This window comes from Sinocyclocheilus rhinocerous, unplaced genomic scaffold (assembly GCF_001515625.1).
Source record: "Sinocyclocheilus rhinocerous isolate Xijiao unplaced genomic scaffold, SAMN03320098_v1.1 scaffold656, whole genome shotgun sequence".
In the NCBI taxonomy this organism is placed as follows: Eukaryota; Metazoa; Chordata; class Actinopteri; order Cypriniformes; family Cyprinidae; genus Sinocyclocheilus; species Sinocyclocheilus rhinocerous.
The window spans coordinates 828481-851989 of NW_015648010.1; the positions used below are offsets into that span (position 1 = coordinate 828481).

The 23509-nt window shown below is 34.1% G+C and overlaps 1 protein-coding gene across 6 annotated transcripts in view; it reads right to left on the reverse strand.

The window, feature by feature from the left end:
- LOC107709562 (CMP-N-acetylneuraminate-beta-galactosamide-alpha-2,3-sialyltransferase 4-like) overlaps nucleotides 1-23509 on the reverse strand; it is a 61950-nt gene that overhangs the window by 11778 nt on the left and 26663 nt on the right. For 3 of the 6 annotated variants that reach the window (XM_016514063.1, XM_016514066.1, XM_016514064.1), the window contains exons 2-7: nucleotides 13425-13496; nucleotides 8315-8387; nucleotides 8084-8173; nucleotides 4210-4307; nucleotides 3837-3900; nucleotides 2369-2467 (exon numbers count right to left, since the gene is read on the reverse strand). In XM_016514063.1, the coding sequence (XP_016369549.1) occupies nucleotides 2369-2467; nucleotides 3837-3900; nucleotides 4210-4307; nucleotides 8084-8173; nucleotides 8315-8387; nucleotides 13425-13446 (446 nt within the window). In that variant the 5' untranslated portion in view covers nucleotides 13447-13496. The remainder of the gene's footprint in view (nucleotides 1-2368; nucleotides 2468-3836; nucleotides 3901-4209; nucleotides 4308-8083; nucleotides 8174-8314; nucleotides 8388-13424; nucleotides 13497-23509) is intronic. The other 3 variants (XM_016514065.1, XM_016514067.1, XM_016514068.1) reach the window with 3 other exon arrangements.

A 23509-nucleotide genomic window follows, 5' to 3' on the forward strand; every position in this document is an offset into this window, starting at 1 on the left:
AGATAGATAGATAGATAGATAGACAGACAGACAGACAGACAGATAGATAGATAGATAGATAGACAGACAGACAGACAGACAGATAGATAGATAGATAGATAGATAGATAGATAGATAGATAAAGCTTTAATATATCCAACTTTTAAAATGACTAAACATATGTTTTTCTTTTGAGCTGTGTGTGAAACTATATATAAATAATTAAATTCAGTTGATTCCTTTGCATAGTCATATATTTTCTTTCTGCTGCCAAACTTTGCTGCAGCAGAAGTGTTAATTCCTGCCTTGTAAATGCATTTACATTTATTACATTTTTAACAATGACATCTCTTAATCTTCAGCAGGAAAGTGAATTGCGCTGACTCTCGCGAGAAGTGAATCCAAATGACGCTTTGCTGACGCTCTCCACACGTTCCCTGTGATTGGTTGTTTGCTGCACAAGCTCACGCTTTCAGGTGCACGCGCTACAGAGTTAATCACAAACTCTGGTTCAAACTCTGAGCTGACAGAGAACATTTATATCGAGCTTTGTGAGCCCGGTGAACCTGATCTTAACCAGGCTGGCTTTAGCGGGTTTTGTCAACTCAAAACGTACTCTGCAACTCTGAATTTGTTCATCTTGCTCCGTGCTACAGGCCACAGGTGTGTATCATTTGTGTAGATTTCACTAGCACACATTCCTGGGGCAGAGCCAAGCCTGTGATGAAACACTATCAAGGCTACTTAAAAACAAACAATGGCAACACAATGGGAGATTTACTGCCAAGACATCCGCCATTGGGAGTGGAGAGTCCTCTCTGATAAAAAGATCAAGGATGTTCAAAACTGTGAAGAGCCACCCTTTAAAACGTTAGCATACTTTTAATGAGTTACTATTACGGAAATATTATACTTAAAAAGAATATACTGAAGTGTGCACTGAATGTAATGTTTAAAGTCACTTAACTGCATGTTATTTAAAATTAAATGAAAATGTATTAAGTTTAAATGTAATGTATTTAGTGGAACTTAAGTGCATTTTATGACCCACTTAAGTAGGACTTCAGTATGTCTTTATATGTAATTTCATAATTACTTGCATTGTCTTTGAAATATGGTTAAAGTTACTGCTGAATGTACCAACAAGCAGGGATGAGCATGATACATGCATTTCAAATATGTATTTAAAATATAAAATATGTCATATATGTGTAATGGGCAAAATGTAAACTTTTTAGCCTTTTTTTTTAATGAGCATAACCAAAAGTATTACAATTATCCCTGCTCTCCACAGTTTTATGGACGTCATGGACTTGGCGTGAGACACTAAAAGCACATCCTTATCAACTAACCCCCACATTATAACTTATTTTTCATGGGAGTGAATCTGTACAGGAAAAACCGCCCTTTTTCTCACAAATGAGACTGGAGAGGAGCTAGTGTTCTGCTCAAATCTCTGCCTAATGGCGATTTCGAAGCATCAGGATTTGTAACTCAACACTGCTGAATGTACCAACAAGCAGGGATGAGCATGATACATGCATTTCAAATATGTATTTAAAATATAAAATATGTCATATATGTGATGGGCAAAATTTAAACTTTTTAGCCTTTTTTTTTAATGAGCATAACCAAAAGTATTACAATTATCCCTGCTCTCCACAGTTTTATGGACGTCATGGACTTGGCGTGAGACACTAAAAGCACATCCTTATCAACTAACCCCCACATTATAACTTATTTTTCATGGGAGTGAATCTGTACAGGAAAAACCGCCCTTTTTCTCACAAATGAGACTGGAGAGGAGCTAGTGTTCTGCTCAAATCTCTGCCTAATGGCGATTTCGAAGCATCAGGATTTGTAACTCAACACCAAATGTCAAGCGGCTCGTCTCTCCTCCCCCGCCGCGATTAGCTTCTGAGAACACAGCGAGGACGAGAGACCATGGAAAAACACACTCAGCCAAATTCTGCCATTTGTTAGAGGCTTAGAAAAAAGAAAATGGCATTTGTTCATTCCAAGGCTATAAAGCGGCTTGAGAAACAGTAGCCAAGCAGAGCTCTAATTGCAGGAGGTAATGTTAAGTGAGGCTGTTATATGCCACTCAACAGACTTACAATAAAACAAGAATGCAAAATACAAGCCAGACTAATGGAAAGGCTTTCACGCTGTACACAGAAAGAAAAAATATTCAGTGGACAATGGAAAACAAGAGACGGAGAGGAGAAATTAACTAAAAGGCTCATAAAGCTCTAACTAAAACTTTCTGAGGACCTACATTAGAAAAGAGTCTTTTAAAAAATATATATATTGAGGAGTCTTAAATGCTAATTAAAGACAGTGTAACAGAAACACTGAAAGGTCAAACAGAGGTGGAGGTTTTATTTACCTGATCACCACGTCGTATTTGTTAATGATCTCCCCCAGTGAACTGTTTTTTATGGAAAAGCCGTTTCCAATGACTGCACACGTCCTGCAATCTAAACTGCTGACACACAGAGCACTTTCCATGAGTGCGGTACACAACAAAGGCCACAAAAAATTTGTTTTGTAGTGAAAGAGGTGCTTTAGTTCAGAAAATGTTGCTTGTCAACCTAAATATTATATAAGCCATTTTATTTCCCATGCATTTTATATTAAATTATAAATATTTACAATGTCTAAACACAGCTTAAAGGCAGAGTAAGTGATTTCTGGTAGCCAATGTTGATATTTGAAATCACCAAAACAAACACGCCCCTACCCCAAAAATTCACCCAAATATAATTTGCTGACAATTTGCTCACCCTCAGGCCATCCAAGATGTGGATGAGTTTGTTTCGTCATCAGATTTGGAGAAGCATTCTATCACTTGTTCACCAGTGGATCCTGAATGGGTGCCGTCAGAATGAGAGCTGATAAAAACATCACAATAATCCACAAGTAATCCGCAGCACTCCAGTCCATCAGTTAATGTCTTGAGAAGACAACAGTTGCGTGTTTGTTAAATCCATTGTTAAGATTGTTTTAACTTCAAACCGTTGCTCCCTGCTAAAATATGAGTCCATCATAATCCATAATAACGTTTCCTCCAGTGAAAAAGTTGCCTTGTCTGAATCAGGAGAGAAATCTGCACAGATCAAGTACTATTTACAAGACAAAACAGCTCTAAACAAATATGTGGCTGGATTTTGATGTGAGAGACAACAGGAGATGCACTTTTTCACTGGAGGAAATGGTATTATGGATTATGGACTTGTATTTTGGCTGGAAGCAACTGATTAAAATGTCTTAATGATGGATTTGTTTCAGCTTTTGTCTTCTCCAGATGTTAATTGATGGACTGGAGTGGTGTGGATTATTGTGATGTTTGTATCAGCTGTTTGGACTCTCATTCTGACGGCACCCATTCACTGCAGAGCATTCATTGCTGAGACACTGATGCAGTGCTACATTTCTCCAAATCTGATGAAGAAACAAACTCATTCTAATCTTGGATGACCTGAAGGTGAGTGAATTTTTAGCAAATTTGTATTTCTTTAGCAATAAACATTAAACAAACATCTGATCAAATGAAAAAGTACAAATTAAAATTAATTGGCAAAAGGATTGTGAGTAACACACTTGGGGCTGCTGGGATTTACTTCTTCTTTCATTCTGTCCTTTCAATGGTTATTATATTAAGCAAGATAATTTTGAACATGAGCAAGAGCATTACCGTAATTCATATGTAATGTGTGCAGTAAGTCACGCCACACCGCAACAAGTCATAAGCAACTGAAGCAAAAGACCATTTCTTAGGAATGGGTTTCTACAAGCTTATGGGAGCTTGAGTTCAGAGTTTAGATACTTGTGAAAGCAGCTCGGCCCTACTTCACCTCTCAATGTTTGCTGGCATCGTGTAGCTGGAAGTCATTGCCAAGACCTTCAGAAGCAGGAGCTCTGCAGAGACGAAGAAGAAAGTATTTGAACAAAGTGCACCATTATGAATGCATCAATATGATTGGATTGCATGCAGAACGATGAGCAGCATGCAGTAAAAGCATGCTGACTACAGAGCAAACAGACTAACTTCTTTATATGTTGACTGAAAGGTTTCGGGGGCATGTGAGGTTTCAGCAACAAGATTTATACGATCATGTACTCAAGTCAGATTTAACATAAGCATTAGCTCAATGACTTTGCGATAGATTTAACTATTGTATTAAAGGAAAGATTATAAGAGAGCAGAGCAACAGAAGCTGTACATACCGCTGCCTTTAATACCATAGGGCAGAGCTTCAGCTGACAGATGTTCCCGCCAGAAGAAATCCTCCAGCTTTAGAAAGAGCTCAGTCTTTCGGCTCATGCTGTGTCGGTGAAACAAAAGACAGACTCAAATACAAACTACTAGACATTTACTTCTTTGTGTATAGATTAAATTGACTTAATGACAGACTTTTGATCTTAAATTCATTATAAAAATAGAAAATATTCATTGTGTGAAAATGACATTTATTTTCTGATAAATTTTGGAAAAAAATGATTATGTGCAGCACTGTCCTAATAATTAACACAGCATCCAAACAGATGTTAAATATTTAATGTCTGTGTGTGTGTGTGTGTGTGTGTGTATTAACATTGTTCTTAATATTATCATCATATAATAATATGATAATAATTCATTATACACATTATATACATATATTACTGACCATTTATTTAAAAAATAAATGAAAATAAATGGCCCTATTTTTGTATGTATTCATGGAAATTGTCTTTTGTGTGTCAGCAGTTTACATTTTATAGAATGATATTCTATTAATGGTAATACAATTTTATACATGTATGTTTTATAAATGTAAAAAAGGCATTATATGTATGTTTTTTAATTATGAAATGTAAATCTTTTCTAATAATATACACTATTGTTAAAAACTCTGGGATCAGTATTTTTTATTTTTTAATAACAGTATTAACATTTTTTCTTTCTTTCTTTCTTTGAAAGAAACTAATACTTTTATTGTGGTAAGTTAATAAAAAGTGATATTAAAGACTTCTATTTTAAATAAGTGCTGTTCTTTTATTCATCCAAACATTCTGACAAAAAGTATCACAGGTTCCGATAGATAGATAGATAGATAGATGATAGATAGATAGATAGATACATAGATAGATAGATGATAGATAGATATGGATGGATGGATGGATGGATGGATGGATGGATGGATGGATGGATGGATGGATGGATGGATGGATGGATGGATGGATGGATGGATGGATGGATGGATAGATAGATAGATAGATAGATAGATAGATAGATGGATGGATGGATGGATGGATGGATGGATGGATGGATGGATGGATGGATGGATGGATGGATGGATGGATGGATGGATGGATGGATGGATGGATGGATGGATGGATGGATGGATGGATGGATGGATGGATGGATAGATAGATACTAAGCAGCACTACTGTTCCCAGCACTGATAATAAATCAGCATGTTAGAATAATTTCCAAAGGATCATGTAACACCGAAGAAAGGAGTAATGATGCACAGAAGTAAAATATATTTTAAAGCATATTAAAATAGAAAAACATTCTTTTAAATTGTAATAATATTTCACAATATTTAAGAGACACACACACATACACACAAATATATGAAAACAATGTGAAAACAATGACCGAATTGTCCTGTGACGAGTCACGACTGTATATTACATATTACACAGGGCACTAGTTTGGCTGTGTTGTCTTTGTGTAATGCTCAAAAGCTTGAGACTGACATGTTAGGGTTAACCAAGCTAGTCTGTCAAAACAGCACAGCCAGAATCATCACACGTGGATGTATTGGTTTTACAGTGCTGCCAGGCTTTAACACGCTCCCACCGCCCGAGAGCGAGAGGAGTGTCCTTTTTCATTAAGTGCCCTGTTATTCTCTGACTACACCAGCTGCAAGAGAAATCCTGATGGCTTTTAAGAGCTGCTGTTAGGAAAAAAGCTGTCCATTTTCACTCAGTTCTGTGCCTGTGTTCTGTGACAGAGTAAACCATTTTGAATACATTGCCCAGGACTGTTGGCCAACTGTTAACAGCTAAAACCTTTTAAGTTGATCTGAGCTCATGCACCTCAGTTTTTGAGTAAAACAAAATTGTGAATTAATTTGTCAATTTTGACTCAAAAACTGAGGTGCATACACTCAGATTAATTAAGCCTATGATCAATCAGTTCAAAAAACAAAAACAAAACCTGTGCTGTTTGAAATAAAAGTTGATTAAAAAAATGTAATCCAATATTTGGTAATAAAATAGCATAACAAGAAATGTATAAGAAAGTTTTGTTGGCGGGTCATTTTTGACAGATGCACAGCTTTTTAAATCAAAAGATGTTATTGGGTGAAAGATTCCTTTAATGTAAAGTGGGTCCCACATTCCCAGGGCTGAATTAAATGTGGACAGATCTGTCTTTTGAGCAAGCTGAAGTTTTGCAATTAAATGTTCCTTGGTTTAAACACTGAACTGAAACACTATGATTTTTGCTTTGATACTAAAAGGTTGGTCTTCCTAGATCTGATAGCAACGTGAATCAGGGACGATCAGAAAATCATTAAATATCACGGACATTGATAATGTTCAGCACACTGTACAGGTCTCCAGTAATCTACAGCATTAGCAGCCCAATCTGATAGCAGGCGAATCTATAAACAAATACATGCAAAAGGTGAAACTCCAGATGGAGAATGGTGAGACTCTACATGCTCAGATGGGGAGTGGCCAGCTGTGTAAACCAATAACATGGAGAACACTACAATACCGAAAACACAGATGCCAATCCGCAAGAGGTGGCATGTCAATTTGTAATAATTCTATTCAAATGCTATTTAACCCTCCAAAGCTTTTCAACAATGGTCACACTTTGGCCATTCGTTTTCACTTTTGACCAGGGCAGAACAGTAGGAATGTAACTTACCGTAACGTAACAATAAGAATGTAACTAACAGTACAGAAAAGTGGAAACAATAAAATGATGTACTTCTTTTGTTTGTTTGTTTTTTAGGTCATTTAGATTAGTGCTGTCAAACGATTAATCGCGATTAATTGCATCCCAAATAAAAGTTTTTGTTTACATAATATATGCAGTAGGAATGTAACTTACCGTAACGTAACAATAAGAATGTAACTAACAGTACAGAAAAGTGGAAACAATAAAATGATGTACTTCTTTTGTTTGTTTGGTTTTTAGGTCATTTAGATTAGTGCTGTCAAACGATTAATCGCGGTTAATTGCATCCCAAATAAAAGTTTTTGTTTACATAATATATGTGTGTGTACTGTGTATATTTATTATGTATATATAAATACACACACATGCATGTATATATTTCAGAAAAAAATATATATACACAGTACACACGCATATATTATGTAAACAAAAACTTTTATTTGGGATGCGATTAATCGTGATTAATCGTTTGACAGCACTAATTTAGATTATGCAGCTCGTATTTATGTGTAAATTATTCTATTTCACCATCATTTAAAAAAGCAAATACGCAAACCTCTCTACTCTAAAAATGTACACTTGGATGGAAATGTATCATGTATTTGTGGCAGACTGCTGCCTTCAGGTGGAAAAGAAAAATAATATGACGTGTGTGTGTGTGTGTGTGTGTAAATATTTTAATGATTTGCACTCAGGATGTTTTAAAGCCTCGTCCCTTCATTTTTGTGTGTGTTCGTTCAACTTTCTGGTATACAGATTTTATTCAAAACATATTTTAAATAAATGCATTTTCCAATTCATTTATTATGGTCGATCCATAGGGATTTTGACTGCGAACAGTCAAGGTTTGACTTTTTTATAACCATTTAGCCTTACTGAATGGAGTCAATCTTTTTGTTTGTTTGTTTAGATTGCATTTCTAAAAAATAATTCATCAAGTTTTGAACCACTCAGATTAAAGGGGTCATATGATGTTGCTAAAAAGAACATTATTTTGTGTATTTGGTGTAAGTCATACAGGTTTGGAACGACATGAGAGTGAGTAAATGATGACAGAATCTTAATTTCCAATTTTCAAGCTCGGTAAGCTACAGTTTCAACAAAAAAGGTTATACATGTGAATATGAGTTCACATACTTTAATTTTAGACTCTCCCACTTCCACTGCAAGCGATAGTTGTGACATAGAGAAACAGTGGGCTGAGGGGACTTTCCGCTGCCTCCATAGCTTAAAGAAAAGAACAAATCAGTAGTTAGCATAAGTACACCTTGAAAGCTTTTGCATGTCTCAGCCTGAGAAGAACAAAAAAAAAAAAACAATGAAAACATAATGTGTTCGATACCATGCAGAGCAGGTAACGGCACTAACCTCTCAAAGTAGAACTGGGAGCAATAGTAGCAGATGAAGAAGAGCACAACCGGGAGGAGTCTTAAAAACCATGCTAAAAGAGAACAAGAAATAGAGAGAGACAGCTTTTATTAATTAAAATACATATATTGTAAGATTGATAAAACTGGCAGTGGGCTGCCAACCAGGTAAAGGGAATCCTGGGTTATCTTCACGTTTCACACTGCTCATAATTTACCCGGGGTTAACAATTAATCCTGGGTATTCGTAATCTGACGTTTCACACTCATCTCAGGTTAATGTTCTTATTTGCATATTTGCAGTGTCATTGATTGGAATATATACTGTACATACATAACAGCTCTAGAGTTGTGCATCCTGATGTTATATATTTGCACTATCAAGTTTTCCAGAATGGCCTTTCAGACGGTAAGGATGAATCTGTCACCATTTGACATTTCTTCCACTCAAACGATGAAACGATGTTTATGCAATGCTCTATGTTTCCGTGACTGTCCAAAGCATGTCAATATGATGCAGGCAATTGGGTGACTGTTGCCTAGCATCTAGATGTAATGTTCTAACATCACATAGTTTCACACTGTTTCACACAAGACCACAGGAACCAGTTGAGTCCTCTGCACAATGTGACTTTGCTGCAGCCTGGACCTAAACTGCTTGTTCGTCTGGCCAGAGGAGAACTGGCCCCTGACTGAGCCTGGTTTCTCCCAAGGTTTTTTTCTCCATTCTGTCACCGATGGAGTTTTGGTTCCTTGCCGCTGTCACCTCTGGCTTACTCAGTTGGGGACACTTAATGTCCAGCGATATCGTTGACTTGATTGCACAGATACTATTTAAACTGAACTGAGCTGGATGATGACATCAATGAATTCAATGATGAACTGCCTTTAACTGAAAATTGTGTTTACTTTTGTCATTTTGCATTATTGACACTATTTTCCTATTCAATACTGTAAAGTTGCTTTGACACAATCTGTATTGTTAAAAGTGCTATATAAATAAAGGTGACTTGACTGCAGAAGTTTGCTTCCGCAATGCGGGGGTTAACAGTAACACCGCAGAAGCAGTGTTAACCTTGTCCTAACCAAAGGAGCTTCTGAAATTAGTGAGGATGCTCTAGTAAAATGCAAATGTAATATGTGAGCAGTGCTGTGTTGTAACTGATTACATGTAATCCTAATTATGTAATCAGATTCCAAAAATTAAGTACTTGTAATTAGATTATATTACACTTTAAAATACTCATAATCAGATTAGTTATTTTCTATTGCTCAAATGATTACATATTAACACAATAGCAATAAATTATTTATAATTTGACTCTCCCTAATTTTTACCATTTACATAAATTCAGAAATTCTTCCAGTTTCTCCAATCCATTGCTATGGTTATCCCTATATCAATCACTGCAATTTTGAAAATGAACTCCACATTTCTCAATCTCAATCTCGCTCTCGATTACATGTTTTATTATAATATAATCAATAAAGCTCTCGACATCGTGTCTACACACTGTTTGATGTTGAGAGGATTCATGAATCATGAGTCAAGAAAAAAATCTGGATTTTTGAGCGGTGAATGAATTTGACTTGAATTTAAACGCGAAGGAAGATCAGAAAGTTCAAGAAATCAACAGCTGTGTCTGTGATTGGCTGCAGAGCTCAATGCCCCGAAAGCACAATTCTAAATAGAAACTTCTGAGGTTTAAAAAAAAATAAAATTAATCACGATTAATCTAACCTAACATTAAAGTTTTTAAATATACTGTACATTTATATTGCAATAATTTCACATTCAGTCTTCAAATTAATGTAGAAACAACATACAGTATATTTTAAATATTTGTTCTTTTTTATGACTGAAGGCCAGTCTATTAATTGTTTTTCTGTTTCCTAATATTTAACCATTGACTATAGCCATTCGACATTACGGTATAATTCCGAGCTATCAATTTTAACATTTATTAGACTTTAAAAAATAACAACTTCTAATTTAAGTGAACTTAAATCAATATGCACATAAACCCATTATAATAAATGTCATATTTTACCTGTACCCTTCAGCAAGTAGGAAATATACAGAAATTAAATAAATTTATCAAACACTAAATTCTAAATTAAATATAGATGAACTCTGAAAGCTACAAAAGTTATTGATTTCCTCTTTGTTTCTTTTGTTCTTTGATTAACAGATGTCACAGCAGCTGGTTATTAGGTTATTTGGCTGCTATTACTTTAAGAGATGCCGCTGCTGAACGTGACGTGGATCTGACATGTATTTTCTCACAACTCTTTACCTTTACTGGCATGCTTCAAGTCTTAAAGTCTCTACTAAGGAGCTGACGAGTTGATTCGGGTGTGTTAGATGAGCAAGGCAGTGATGGGCTGCTCCAGGACAGTTTTGAAAAGCCCTGCATTTCAGAGACATGTTCTTAAAATGTGACTCGTTTATAATAAATACTTACATGCATGCACAGTTTTAAGGCAGCTTTAATCACCTTTTGGGTAACTTCATGACTTAACAGATGACATAACTACGACATTGCATGCTTGTAGTTTCATTTGTTTTTTAATAGTGTGCGCTCAATTGAAGAGCATGTGCTACGAGCACAGAATAACGGCTGTCAGGACAGGACAATTAATTTTTACTGACATATGGCCTGACAACATCTCATCTGACCACAGTTTACTGATGTTCTACTGAAGCTTACTCATCACCTGTACCTTTCCTGCATTTGTTTGACTAGCGTCTGGTGCTGAGGTGAAGTTAGAGTGCGCGTCTGAAAAGTCTCCCGTTCGATGTGGTTGCAAAGATGTTCCGCGTCTTGATAAATGCAATTCTTGTCAAGAAGCAGCAGTTGTGAGTGGGGTGGCTAACCCTAGCTCCACCACTGTGTTAACTGTGATAAATATCTTTAACACGTTAAACTGAAAAAATATATATTGCATGCGTTAACACACTACATTTGACAGCAAAATATATATATTTTACAACTTAATATACATAATATACATATACATAGAAAGCATATACAATGCAAGTAAAGCATCTACTTTAATATTTCAATAACCTTTGTGAAAATAAAATGTCAAAATATGGGTTAAATAATGTTCCGTCATCATTCAGTGTAACAGATATGTTTATGCAAAAACGAAATGACATTCTTTTTCTGACATGTACTTATTAAAATATCTAAAGGAAAATGTAATAATATAATACATTTTACATACATAATACATTTTATTATATTTTAAATTATTAAAAAGGTTTTGCTGACAAATAAGTAAAATGTAGTGTGAAGGATAATGGCAAAGACAAGTAAAGATTTAAAATGACAATTAATTAGTATTTGGGGGCTGTGCTGTGATCCTTAAATAGAGTCTTTTAATGTAATTTAATGTTTCTTGTTCTAAATATGCATGACAAGATTTATTTGGTGTATGAACTATTGTTACACTGAATGACATTTTAGTGAGTGCATGTCTCATGTAATTCAGGGTAAAAATGTATTATATACATTATTTTTTTTATCCCTAAAAAAAAAATTAATAATAATAATAATAATAATAATAAATTATAAAAATAAATAATAATAATAATAATAATAATAATAATAATAATAATAATAAAACAAAACAAAACAACAGGACACATTCTAATGTACAGGGAGAAAACATAATTTGAAGCTGTATTAAACTTGTATTGTTATTGTGTATTAGTAAAACCCATATTAATTCACAGTAAAGGCTGTTCCACAATCACTCCATCTCCTGCAGTGAGTTTGGGCCTTTTATAATGTATTTGAAAATGCAGCATGATGTGCATGGCCATCTAGTAATGAAAATAGTTCATAAATCTCTTGTCAACAAATGTGGAGCTTAAGGTCTCCCTGCGTTGTTCCCGCCAAAAAGAAAGCAAATAAATAAACATAAATATTGCTAAATATAAGTGTTGTAAAATAAATATTTTATTAAATCCTGCATTTTTATTTTACAGTATAGTACTAAAGTAATAAATTTCCTTAATGATTTAATTTTTACAATTTAATATAATAATAATAACAACAATCATTATTATTATTAGTAGTATTAGTATTATTAGTATTATTATTGTTGTTGTTGTTGTTATTGTTATTTGCATAGCAAAGAAATTAAGACTAAATAGCAGTACTAATTTTACTATTGTAAAATGAAATTATTATTAATATTATTGTTGTTGTTGTATAGTCATATAGAATAGGTTCCATAAAAACAACAGGTAAATTCAGTTTTTAAGCTGTTTTCTCATACATAATATATTGCGTCACATTAATGTTAAAGTATCTAAAACTGGACTTCAACTGTGCTTCAAAAGTTTGACCAAAGTGCATTTTTATTTATACTAAAGTAGTACATTTCTTCATTGATTTCATTTTTATAAAGTAATATAACAATATTACATTACATAATTAAACCATTAATGTAATAATAATAATAATAATAATAATAATAATAAGTATGTGTGTTACAGAGTGAAGCGTGGCGGTTTGCAGTTCATGATTCAGTGTTGGCATCATCTTGATTATGAAATAAATATAAGCATTATTAAATAATAGTATTGTAATTGTACTGTTCTAAAACTAAAATAATTTTTATTTTACAGTACAATGGTATTACTACTAAACTAGTAAATGTCTTTATTGATCGAATTTTGATAAGAAGAAGAAGAAGAAGTAGAAGAAGAATTATTATTATTATTATTAGTGTATAGTAATATACAATAGGTTCCATAAAAATAACAACAGACATGACTTGCACTATGTTCCTAAATGTTGTCATAATTGATCATTGGTTTTCTCATGCCTACGTTTACACAGAATGTTGTGGCACATACTGTACTTCAACTGTGCTCCTAAATGCTGTTTTACTGTAGTACAATTTTTATTTATTTGACAATATCTCTTTTTGACAAAATGATTTAAACATATCACATATTTTCTGCATAGTCTATCAATTAATATGCGATTACACACAAAAAAAGTGCTGTTTAAAGTGTTCCAGATGAAGTGAAGCATCTCAACGGCCCTGCCCAAATACCCCTGTACTATGTATGTGTGTGTTTGCATACTCACTTTTGGCTGCTTTTAAGGTCATCTTCACTCATGCCTTTGCCCTCTGATTTCTGAACTGTCCATACTGCTCTCCTGAGGAAACACAACACAACATCACATCACGCTCACCATCTCTCTCCTCCCACCCCAAGTTTGTACAAGACAATATGTAAGACCACAACAAGGTGAAAAACCAAAGAAGACACACAGGAAGGACAACTAAAAACAGTCCTCGCAAGTGTTTCTCTTGTCGGTTGTGTATGTTTCACTTCCTCACTTTTTATATGATACTTCCACCCTAAAGAGTGTGTTTGTGTGTCAGTGTCGGAGTGGGAGTGAAGAGAGCGTAAAGAAACGATGAATGTAACACAGTTAATCTGGTTCTGATTCTGGATTAAATCGATGTCACTCACAGACCGAGCGATACAGTACATGCACACATGCATGCTCACCCACACACCATAGACTGCTTTCCTGTTTCCTTTCTTAGACTAAAAGTTCAAAAGGCAAAAATAAAAAGGTCACTGAATTAGCACGCAACAATGCGCAATGCTCTCCAATAACCCAAAAAATGCAACCGATTGACTTGTTTTCTGTGTGAAATCATGTCATTAAATCAAACTGACAAGGATGTATTAAACAGGTTAAATGCATAATGACTCAGTCAATGTATTGCTGATGTTGTCACTTGTGCAGTGAGTTCAGCATTTCAGTGCAAAACTGACTCATTGGGGTTTGTAAACTCCCCTGAAATCATAAAGTAAACAAGAAAGAACCATTATCACAGTCCATAAAATTGAACATATGCCACCTCAAATAAATCATTTATTATATCTACGTAGTTAAAGATCATTATCATTTAAGAACACTGCCTAGCCTTTAATTTATTGTTTGGTTGTTGGCTGAATGTTATGATTTGTAAGACATACATGTTTATGTTTTTGCACTGCAGTGTTTCAGGGATATGGAATATCAATCATTCATTCATTTTATTTTATTTTTTTAAATGACAATAAAACCACCTGACCGCTTAACCAATGGCATGATTTATTTTTTATAATGTAATAAAAACAACAGTTCCCAAGAATTTCACGAGCACAATACCGTTATCACAGAGCATAAGATATCATGAATAATCATTTAATAATCGTCTAACTTTACAGTTAGAGTTGAAATTTAACTGAATGAAGAATTAGCGTCAGAAGAATTGTGACCCTGGAGCACAAAACTAGTCTTAAGTCGCTGGGGTATATTTGTAGCAATAGCCAAAAATACATTGTATGGGTCAAAATTATAGATATTTCCTTTATGCCAAAAATCATTAGGATATTAAGTAAAGATCATGTTCCATGAAGATATTTTGTAAATTTTCTACCGTAAATATATCAAAACTTAATTTTTGATTAGTAATATGCATTGAACTTCATTTGGACAACTTTAAAGGCAATTGACCCTTATGACTGGTTTTGTGCTCCAGGGTCACAATTGAGAATTTCTGATAAAATGAGTACTGTCCAAATAATTATTAAATTATATTATATTGCCTAATATTCTATTCATTTTCTATTCTATTCTATTCTATTCTATTACATTATATTGCCTAATATTATATTATATTATATTATATTATATTATATTATATTATATTATACTACGGGGCTGTTGAATGCTTGAATCTGATTGGCTGACGAACGTTCTAAGTTGCGCAATTATTTTCAGGGAAACGCACGGCGAATGTAGTTCCAGGCAGCTCTTGACCGCATTACATGTCCATATCACTTCGCCAAATGATTTCTGTTATTTCAAAGGTCCTTACAGCCTTCAACAGCAAAATAACCAAAACCCACAACTAAGCTGATGTAATTAAGGAGAAACATTTATTACCTATTTATTATATACTATAGATTTTAAGAGAATTAGTTCAATTGCGCAGTTTTATTTTGGCGGTGATTGTTATTTCCCAGCATGCTTTGCACATGGCTGGATATGGAGAGTAAATTTTGACATTAGGTGATATTTTATGTTTGTTGTTTTTTCTTCGGTGGAAGGAAGCCTCTGTTAATATTTAATGTTCAGTTATGTTTGACATTTGAAAGAGTTTCTGTTGTGTTGAAATTTTCTGTCGTTACCATTGTGCAAAGGAGTAGTGCTTACGGTTAGGTTGTGGTTAGCTGCATGCACTAACCCAATGAGACATGATGCTTTGCTCAATGAGCAGTAGATCTGCTAACACCAGTGCAGTTACACGTTTATTTATTATTATTTTCTTTTCCTTTTTGAGCTGTCTAGGGGTCTACAGTCTTTTAATTGTACAAGATAATTCAAAGTCAAATCCAAACAGGCCTTACTCAAAATCATAGACATTTGCAAATCAACTAAAAAATAATTGAGCACATTGCACTAATAATATTAAAACCATTGTGTCATAGATTCAATAATTTAGGAGATTTCACATGATCTATTCAGGAAGATTCCATGAAATAAATCAAGCCTTAAAAACTACTCAAAAATATTATGTGTAATATTGTTACCATATTTCTTTTTTTTTTTTTTTAAGTAGATCACATATTTTATTTCTTTTTTTACAGTGAATGTATGATAACACATTATGGCTAATGAATGCCGAACAATTAAATGTATTAATAAAATACTTACATCACATTAAACAATCAAACATGCTTTAAAAATAGTTATGACCTTCACTGATAAAAAATGATTTTGTGATGAAGTAAATAATTTAGCTCAGGCAAGAATTTAAAAGAAAGGGTAAATTGTAAATTAGTACTCAATTTAAGCTTGTAGAAATTAAAGTTCGAACTTATAAGTATATTTTACTTGGAATTGGTTGTTTGAGTAAATATCAAAGTTATGATCCTGTTGTTCCCATCATGCACTGAGGCATGAATAATTAATACAATTACATTTCTCACTGCTTTTGAGTTGTATTTACACTGTTTTATGATTGCTTTTGTTGTCAGGTTTAGTAACTTGCTGTTTTGTGACATCTGAACTCAAAATGACCCATTCATACTTAAAATAGTGAAGTAGAAATTACTCATCAAACTCATCTAACTGGCCATGTTAAATTTACTTATTTCCTTTGCTAATTTTACATAACTTAGTTAAGTAGATTTTACTTAATTCCATACTTAAATGTTACTTTAAAAATGTGTGTGCAAAAAGAAAAATTAAGAAAATGTTACTTTATTATTGTTTTTTTGCCAGTGTTCTCTGATTCACGTCTGCTACCTTAATACAAGTTTATCTCATGTGATGCAGGACAACAATACATCGAATGGACATCAACTATGTCACAGGCCTGAAGATTGTGCACAAGCTCTGCAGCCCAACAAACATTTTATAATTCTGATTAAATTATTCTAATACTATTTACAAGGGTGCGGTCAGGATCCATCAGCAACCATCTTCAACACCATTAGCAGAGCAGAAAAGCACTCATCTAAGTCAACACTTACACAATAAATAAAACTCAATAAAGTGTCACGTAACAAACCACACAGAAACTATCATAGAAACCTGATCTTATATTTGCATTGTGCAATCAAACGCAGCAGTTCAATAAAAATATGAGCAGCAAATGACAAATGAAATCGGGTTCACCACATGACTAGCACTGGAGTTTGTTTCCTCTACTTTCATTGGAAATATGTGTCCCTGGAGCACAAAAGCAGTCTTAAGTCGCTGGGGTATATTTGTGACATCAAATAAAAGTTATTAACCATTATTGACCCTTTTCACACAAAGTATGATTTACAGGGACAGAGTTTCGATTTAGGCGTCGAAATCCCTTGCACAATATTATGTTGTGACTTCAAAACAAATTTAACATGCTGTGAGATTAGAAAACTAATACTTTAGGACATTAGCGTCACATGTACAGCTTCATAGGACTGGGTTTTCTAACATTTGCATTTGTGAGATGAAGTGCTCCAGTATGAATCTTTCGTGAAACTACAGTTCGACAAAACAGCTCAAACCCATGTAAAAGAAAGTTAAAATAGCAAGGCTGCATCAGCAGATGCATTTTGATATCACTTTCGCAATCATTAACACTATCGGGTAGGTTTAGGGTTGGCTTTGGTGTAGGGGGTTTGTTATTTGAAAATTAAAAAATGTATTATTAAATAGTGAAATTAACAATCTACAATGGCTAGTACTTCTAAAGCTGTTATAACCTTAATGTTACAAATGGGCTTTTATTTTTACTCTTCGCATTCATGTATAGGTGCTGATTAACTTGCAAACTGATCAATCGTTCAACCTCTAATTCAAAATAAATAAGTGTGAAACCAGTGCAAAGACAGCTTCACATTATGTACAATAAGTCTGAAAAACAAAACTGAACTTTCTGATGAGTCACGTTTGAAGACGTAAAAATGCAAAATAAAACCAGTAACTGCACAATAAATGAACCACATTATCGTGACGATGCTCTAACATTTTAACAACATCCCTTAATAACAAATTTGGATTTGAAATTTCACTTTAGTCCATGTCTCTGCATCATTCTCATTGTATGAAGTCCAGTCTAATGAACTGCTAATGAAGTGTTGACGTCAGATACAAATGCTGCGGATAGATGTTCCCTGAATGTTTGAACATTAATAACCACTCTTACTCACCTAACTAAATTAAAGTAAAACTTTAACATCAATCGCAAATCATGTATTTGCATCTAACCCCCATCACCTCTCTCTGGATGGCACAAGTTTTATAAAGGTCACATACTGAACATGCATTTTAGCACCACTCACTAGACATTTCACTTAAAACTGCCACAAAACGTGCAGTAAGGTATTGCAGAAACATCACCACAAGCACGTATTTCCAGTGAGCCTGGGTCAACAATAGAAGATTGGAAAAAAGTCTTGATTTTTGCAGCAATATTCAGATGGAAGGTTCAGAATTTGATGTAAACGACATGAAAGCATGGATCCATCCTGCCTTGTGGTGGTGGTGTAATGGTGTTAGGATATTTTCTTGGCACACTTTGGGACTCTTAGTACCAATTAAGCATCGTTTAAAGGCCACAGCCTACCTTGTATTGCTGTATTGTTGCTGACCACGCCCATCCCTTATCAATCTTGTGAAAGCTACCTCCGGCAGGATAATGTGCCATGTTACAAAGCTCAAATCATCTCAAACCGGTTTCTTCAAATGGCCTCCAGAGTCACCAGATCTCAATCCAACAGAGCAGCTTTGGGATGCGGAGGAACGGAAGATTCACATCATGGATGTGCAGCTGACAAATCTGCAGCAACTGCGTGATGCTATCGTGTCAATATGGACCAAAATCCAGCACTTTGTGGAATCTATGCCATGAAGAATTAAGGCAGTTCTGAAGGCATATGTATATGGTTTCTTCCACTTTCTCTGACATATGTGCTCCCAATTGGATGGTATGGTCTTGGCAACTATCCTGTGTGTAAATCCCTTTTAATAGTATCTGAAGGCTGGATTACTGATTATTAACTCTGCTTTCCATAATTCCCTGATGTTTCTCATATAGTTTCATCAGTTCTAGCATGAATCTCTCTCTTGATCACACTCATGTCCAGAGGTGGGCAGGTGCATTGAAAGTCACTGGCCAAGGTCATTTTTTTGGGATCAAACAAGATTAATTTTCCATCTTCCCAGTTTATAAGCAGATTTAACAATGTTAACTGCTATTTAATCACATTCTTTGCTGGCCAAAGCTCTGGGACCATTTTTAAAATCTGGGAATCAAAACTAGTTCAAATTGAGAAATATAAAGGTATATACACTGAACAAAATTATAAACGCAACACTTTTGTTTTTGCCCCCATTTTTCATGAGCTGAACTCAAAGATCTAAGACTTTTTCTATGTACACAAAAGGCCTATTTCTCTCAAATATTGTTCACAAATCTGTCTAAATCGGTGTTAGTGAGCACTTCTCCTTTGCCGAGACAATCCATCCACCTCACAGGTGTGGCATATCAAAATGCTGATTAGACAGCATGATATTTGCACAGGTGTGCCTTAGGCTGGCCACAATAAAAGGTCACTCTAAAATGTGCAGTTCCCTTTCGATACTTCACTCGTACTGCGTCTTGCTTAAGACGCATATGGGAAAAAGCTGAGCGGTTTGCTGATGTCAACGTTGTGGATCGAGTGGCCCATGGTGGCGGTGGGGTATATATATATACATAACAAACATAACAAATTGGAACAACTTGAGGATGATTACATGATGACAGAATTAAATGATGACAGAAAAAGTTATTTCTACAGGCCCATTCTAAACCAATTACATCTTTCTTTTCAGGCCTGCTGGTTCAAATTATACTCAACACATACTCATTCACTATATGCTAAATGGCCTGTGCCTGACGTATATGAGAAAGAAATCTAACTTACATACAAATATTTAATAAATATTTTAATACATAAATTTTTCAAACAATCGTATTTATCAGTAAGAGACGAAAAAGGCTTTTCAAGTATCAAAACTAAATTTTAATAAAGCTTTACATTTAGTTTAGTTTTTTGTTTTGTTTTGTTTGTGTGCTGTTTAATTGTACTTTTTTTTTTTTAAGCAAAAAATAAACAAATAAATAAATAATGACTACCGTATGTTTTTACCATCATTTACAGAAGAAACCCAAACTGCAGTGATTCATATTAATTGCTGGAAACTGCAGCAATTTTGGATGTATGAATCATTAGATGACATTTAAAAACACATTTAATTACAATGCAGTCCTAACTCCTAACACATCAATTACACATAATTTTAAATCTTTATCTTTGCCACTATCCGTCAAACCACTACATGTTACCCATTTGTCAGCAAGAAGTTTTTAATCAGCTAAAATATAATACAATTTAATACAATCACATACTCTTTTATATGTTTTAATAAGTACAGGTCAGAATTAGTATGATGTTTCATATTGACGTAAATCTGATACGGTGAATAGCAATGGAACATTATTTCACTTATATTCTGACATTTTATTTTCACAAAAGTTATTTGAAATATAAAAGTACTGTAGACACTTTACTTGCATTTGCTATGATTTCTATGAATATAAAATCACTTTTGTACATTTAATTTGATGCAGACATATCAGAATAGACGTCTTGTCTCTGACCTATATATACAGTATATACTTTTTCCAGGCAGTCTCACTCAAATGTCAAACTATGCCAATATGAAGTTCATGTTGTGCAACTGAATCATTCTAAATGTCTGTGGAAACTTGATGTGAAGGAACAAGTTGTAATGAGCCATGAAAAAAGGATTGTTTTCACGAGTTAACTTAAAAACTATAATTTGCAAACTTGCCATCAGTAAAGTATCAATAAACACAACTTCAAAAATCATGTTGATGCTGCTGCTCCAGGACAGAACGGCACACTTTCTGACTGTGCAATGAGCATATGAACAACCCTAAAAAACAATCGTCTAAGACACAACTCCTCTAAAGTGCACATAACCTAGTAAGCAATAAGCTGCAAGAATGGAAGAGAGAGAAAGAGTAATTAAACGACTATATTCTCAATACCACATAATTTTAACATGTATTTAAATTCATTTATGTGCAGTTAAACAGTATAGTTTGTTTCAATCCATATGAGAGATGGCATAAAATAGCTATGAGCTGTTTGAAATAGAATCCAATAATCTTGATAGGCTTGAGTTCACAGCTCCTCCGCTTACCCAATTTAACCCTGGCTCTGCGTCCAGACACAGCCATCATTCAGCAGTCAGAGCAAAGCTGTTGCGTGTCCCAGCATGCTCAGCCTAAGAGACCCTTCTCTGAAACACTTGATTCTAAGTGAGATTCAATTAACATATTTGACATTAACAAGCAAACACGTACGCTTTATCTTTTTGGCGTTGAGTAATAAGCCACATGGTGGGAACGGTCTAAAACTCCCAAAACCAAAGGGCGAAAAACATCAAACATTTTCAATTCACAACAGCTCACTGACAAAGAACTTTGAAATCACTAATAGAAGGAACATGGGGTTTGTAATGGTGTCAGCAGTGACATGAAATTACTTTTCTAAATTGAATTCATTATAAATGAAAGGTACTTCATGTCAATTGATTATTTTATGAAGCAAACTAAAAGATAAGACTATTTACTATACTTTTAAATATTATTATATTAATATGTTGTACATTGTACATTGCACATTGTACATTGATCATTCATGGTAATTATAATGCATTAGCTAATGATAACAGATACAACTTTAAAAATTAAAAAATGCATTATTAAATGTTGAAAATAACCATCTACAATGAACAATCCTTCAACAGCTGTTGTTAACCTTAATGTTACAAACGGACTCTTATTCTTACTCTTAGCATTCGTTTATTGCGCCGATTAATCGGTAAACCGATCAATCGTTCAACCTCGAATTCAAAATAAATAAGTGTGGCACCAGTGCAAAAACACATTATGTACAATAAGTCTGAAAAACAAAACTTTCTGATGAGTCACGTTTAAACTACATTGTGACATTGCTCTAACATTTTAACAGCATCCCTTAATAACAAATTATTCTCATTTAGGATTTGAAATTTCACTTCAGATCTGCTTCTTCAACATTCTTATTGTGTATACAAAGAAGTCCAGTCCACTAATGAAGTGTTGACGTCAGATGCAAATGCAGCAGACAAATGTTCCCTGAATGTTTGAACATTAATGACCATTCCTACTCAGTACGCACCTAACTAAATTCAACTAAAGCTTTGACATTAATCCCAAATCGTGCAATTACGTCTAACCCCTATCACCTTTCTGGATGGCTCAAGTCTTCCACTTCTGTTCTGCACGCTTTCCATGTAAAAAACACAGAACCGCATTCAAGGTGCGTCTAATGAGCACCACATGCTGCAAAACCGTGAGGCCACGGTCCGACCCGACCTCTGAAACAATGCTAGTCTGTGTGGCAAACGAAGAGCAAACAGAAAAATGGGTGGTGGTAGTTTAGTGGTTATGGTTGGTAATGTAACCATTTCAGGTTTAACCTCAGGTAGGAACACATGGAGAGAACCATGCCACCACTGTGCACTTAAACCAGCTATATTGAGTATTATGTTGATATTATAGTTTTGTGTGGGTGGTTTTCGTGGCATTGACATTTATTTTATTTTTTTTGTACATTTGAAAAGTGCAAGGCTTCTCAAATTCTTATTTGGGAATATGAAAGTCTTAATTGAAAAAGGTACTGCAGTGTACCTGCACTTCAGTTTGACTTCATAACATTTCAAAGAGTAATAAGCTTAAAGAAAACATTTACCAAATAATGAAAATTTAATCTACCTCATGACATCTGAGATGTAACGGAGTTCATTTTTTTAAGAGAACATATTTGGGAAAAAAAAGCATTTAATCACTTGCTCACCAATGGATGCTCTGCAGTGAATGGGTGCCGTCAGAATGAGAAACAGCTGATAAAAACATCACAATAATCCACAAAGTAATCCACACCACTCCAGTCCAGCAATTAATGTATTGAGAAGCCAAAAGATGCATAATAATATGAATTAGATAGTATTACTAGCTTGATAATAATAATAATAATAATAATAATAATAGTAGTATTAATAATAATCTTCTTGCTATCTTTGATACATGATACTCTCTCGTTTATTGGCACAACCCTAGTGTGAACAACCTTAAAAGCAGAAGAGTCTTTGTTTTTTGTGTCTGGATGTGACAGCAGTAAAGTGACATTTTTATATAAAATATAATGTCATGCTGCAGTTCAATAGCGAAACAGTATAATTTTTGATCATGCAGCCTTATATCGACATGAATATGTTACATTTTTAAAAAAAAACTAAAAACAGATTAGATATATATTTTACATATAAACAAAAATTCATCAAAGAATAAAAAAAAATTAAATAACAATTAAACAGCACAACTGTTTCCAAAATTGATTATAAATAAGCATATTAGAATGATTTCTGAAGAATCATGTGACACTGAAGACTGGAGTAATGACGTTCAAAATTCAGCTTTGCATCACAGAAAAACATTATATTTTAAAGTATATTAAAACAGAAATTTTAAATTGTAATACCAGTAATACTGCGCA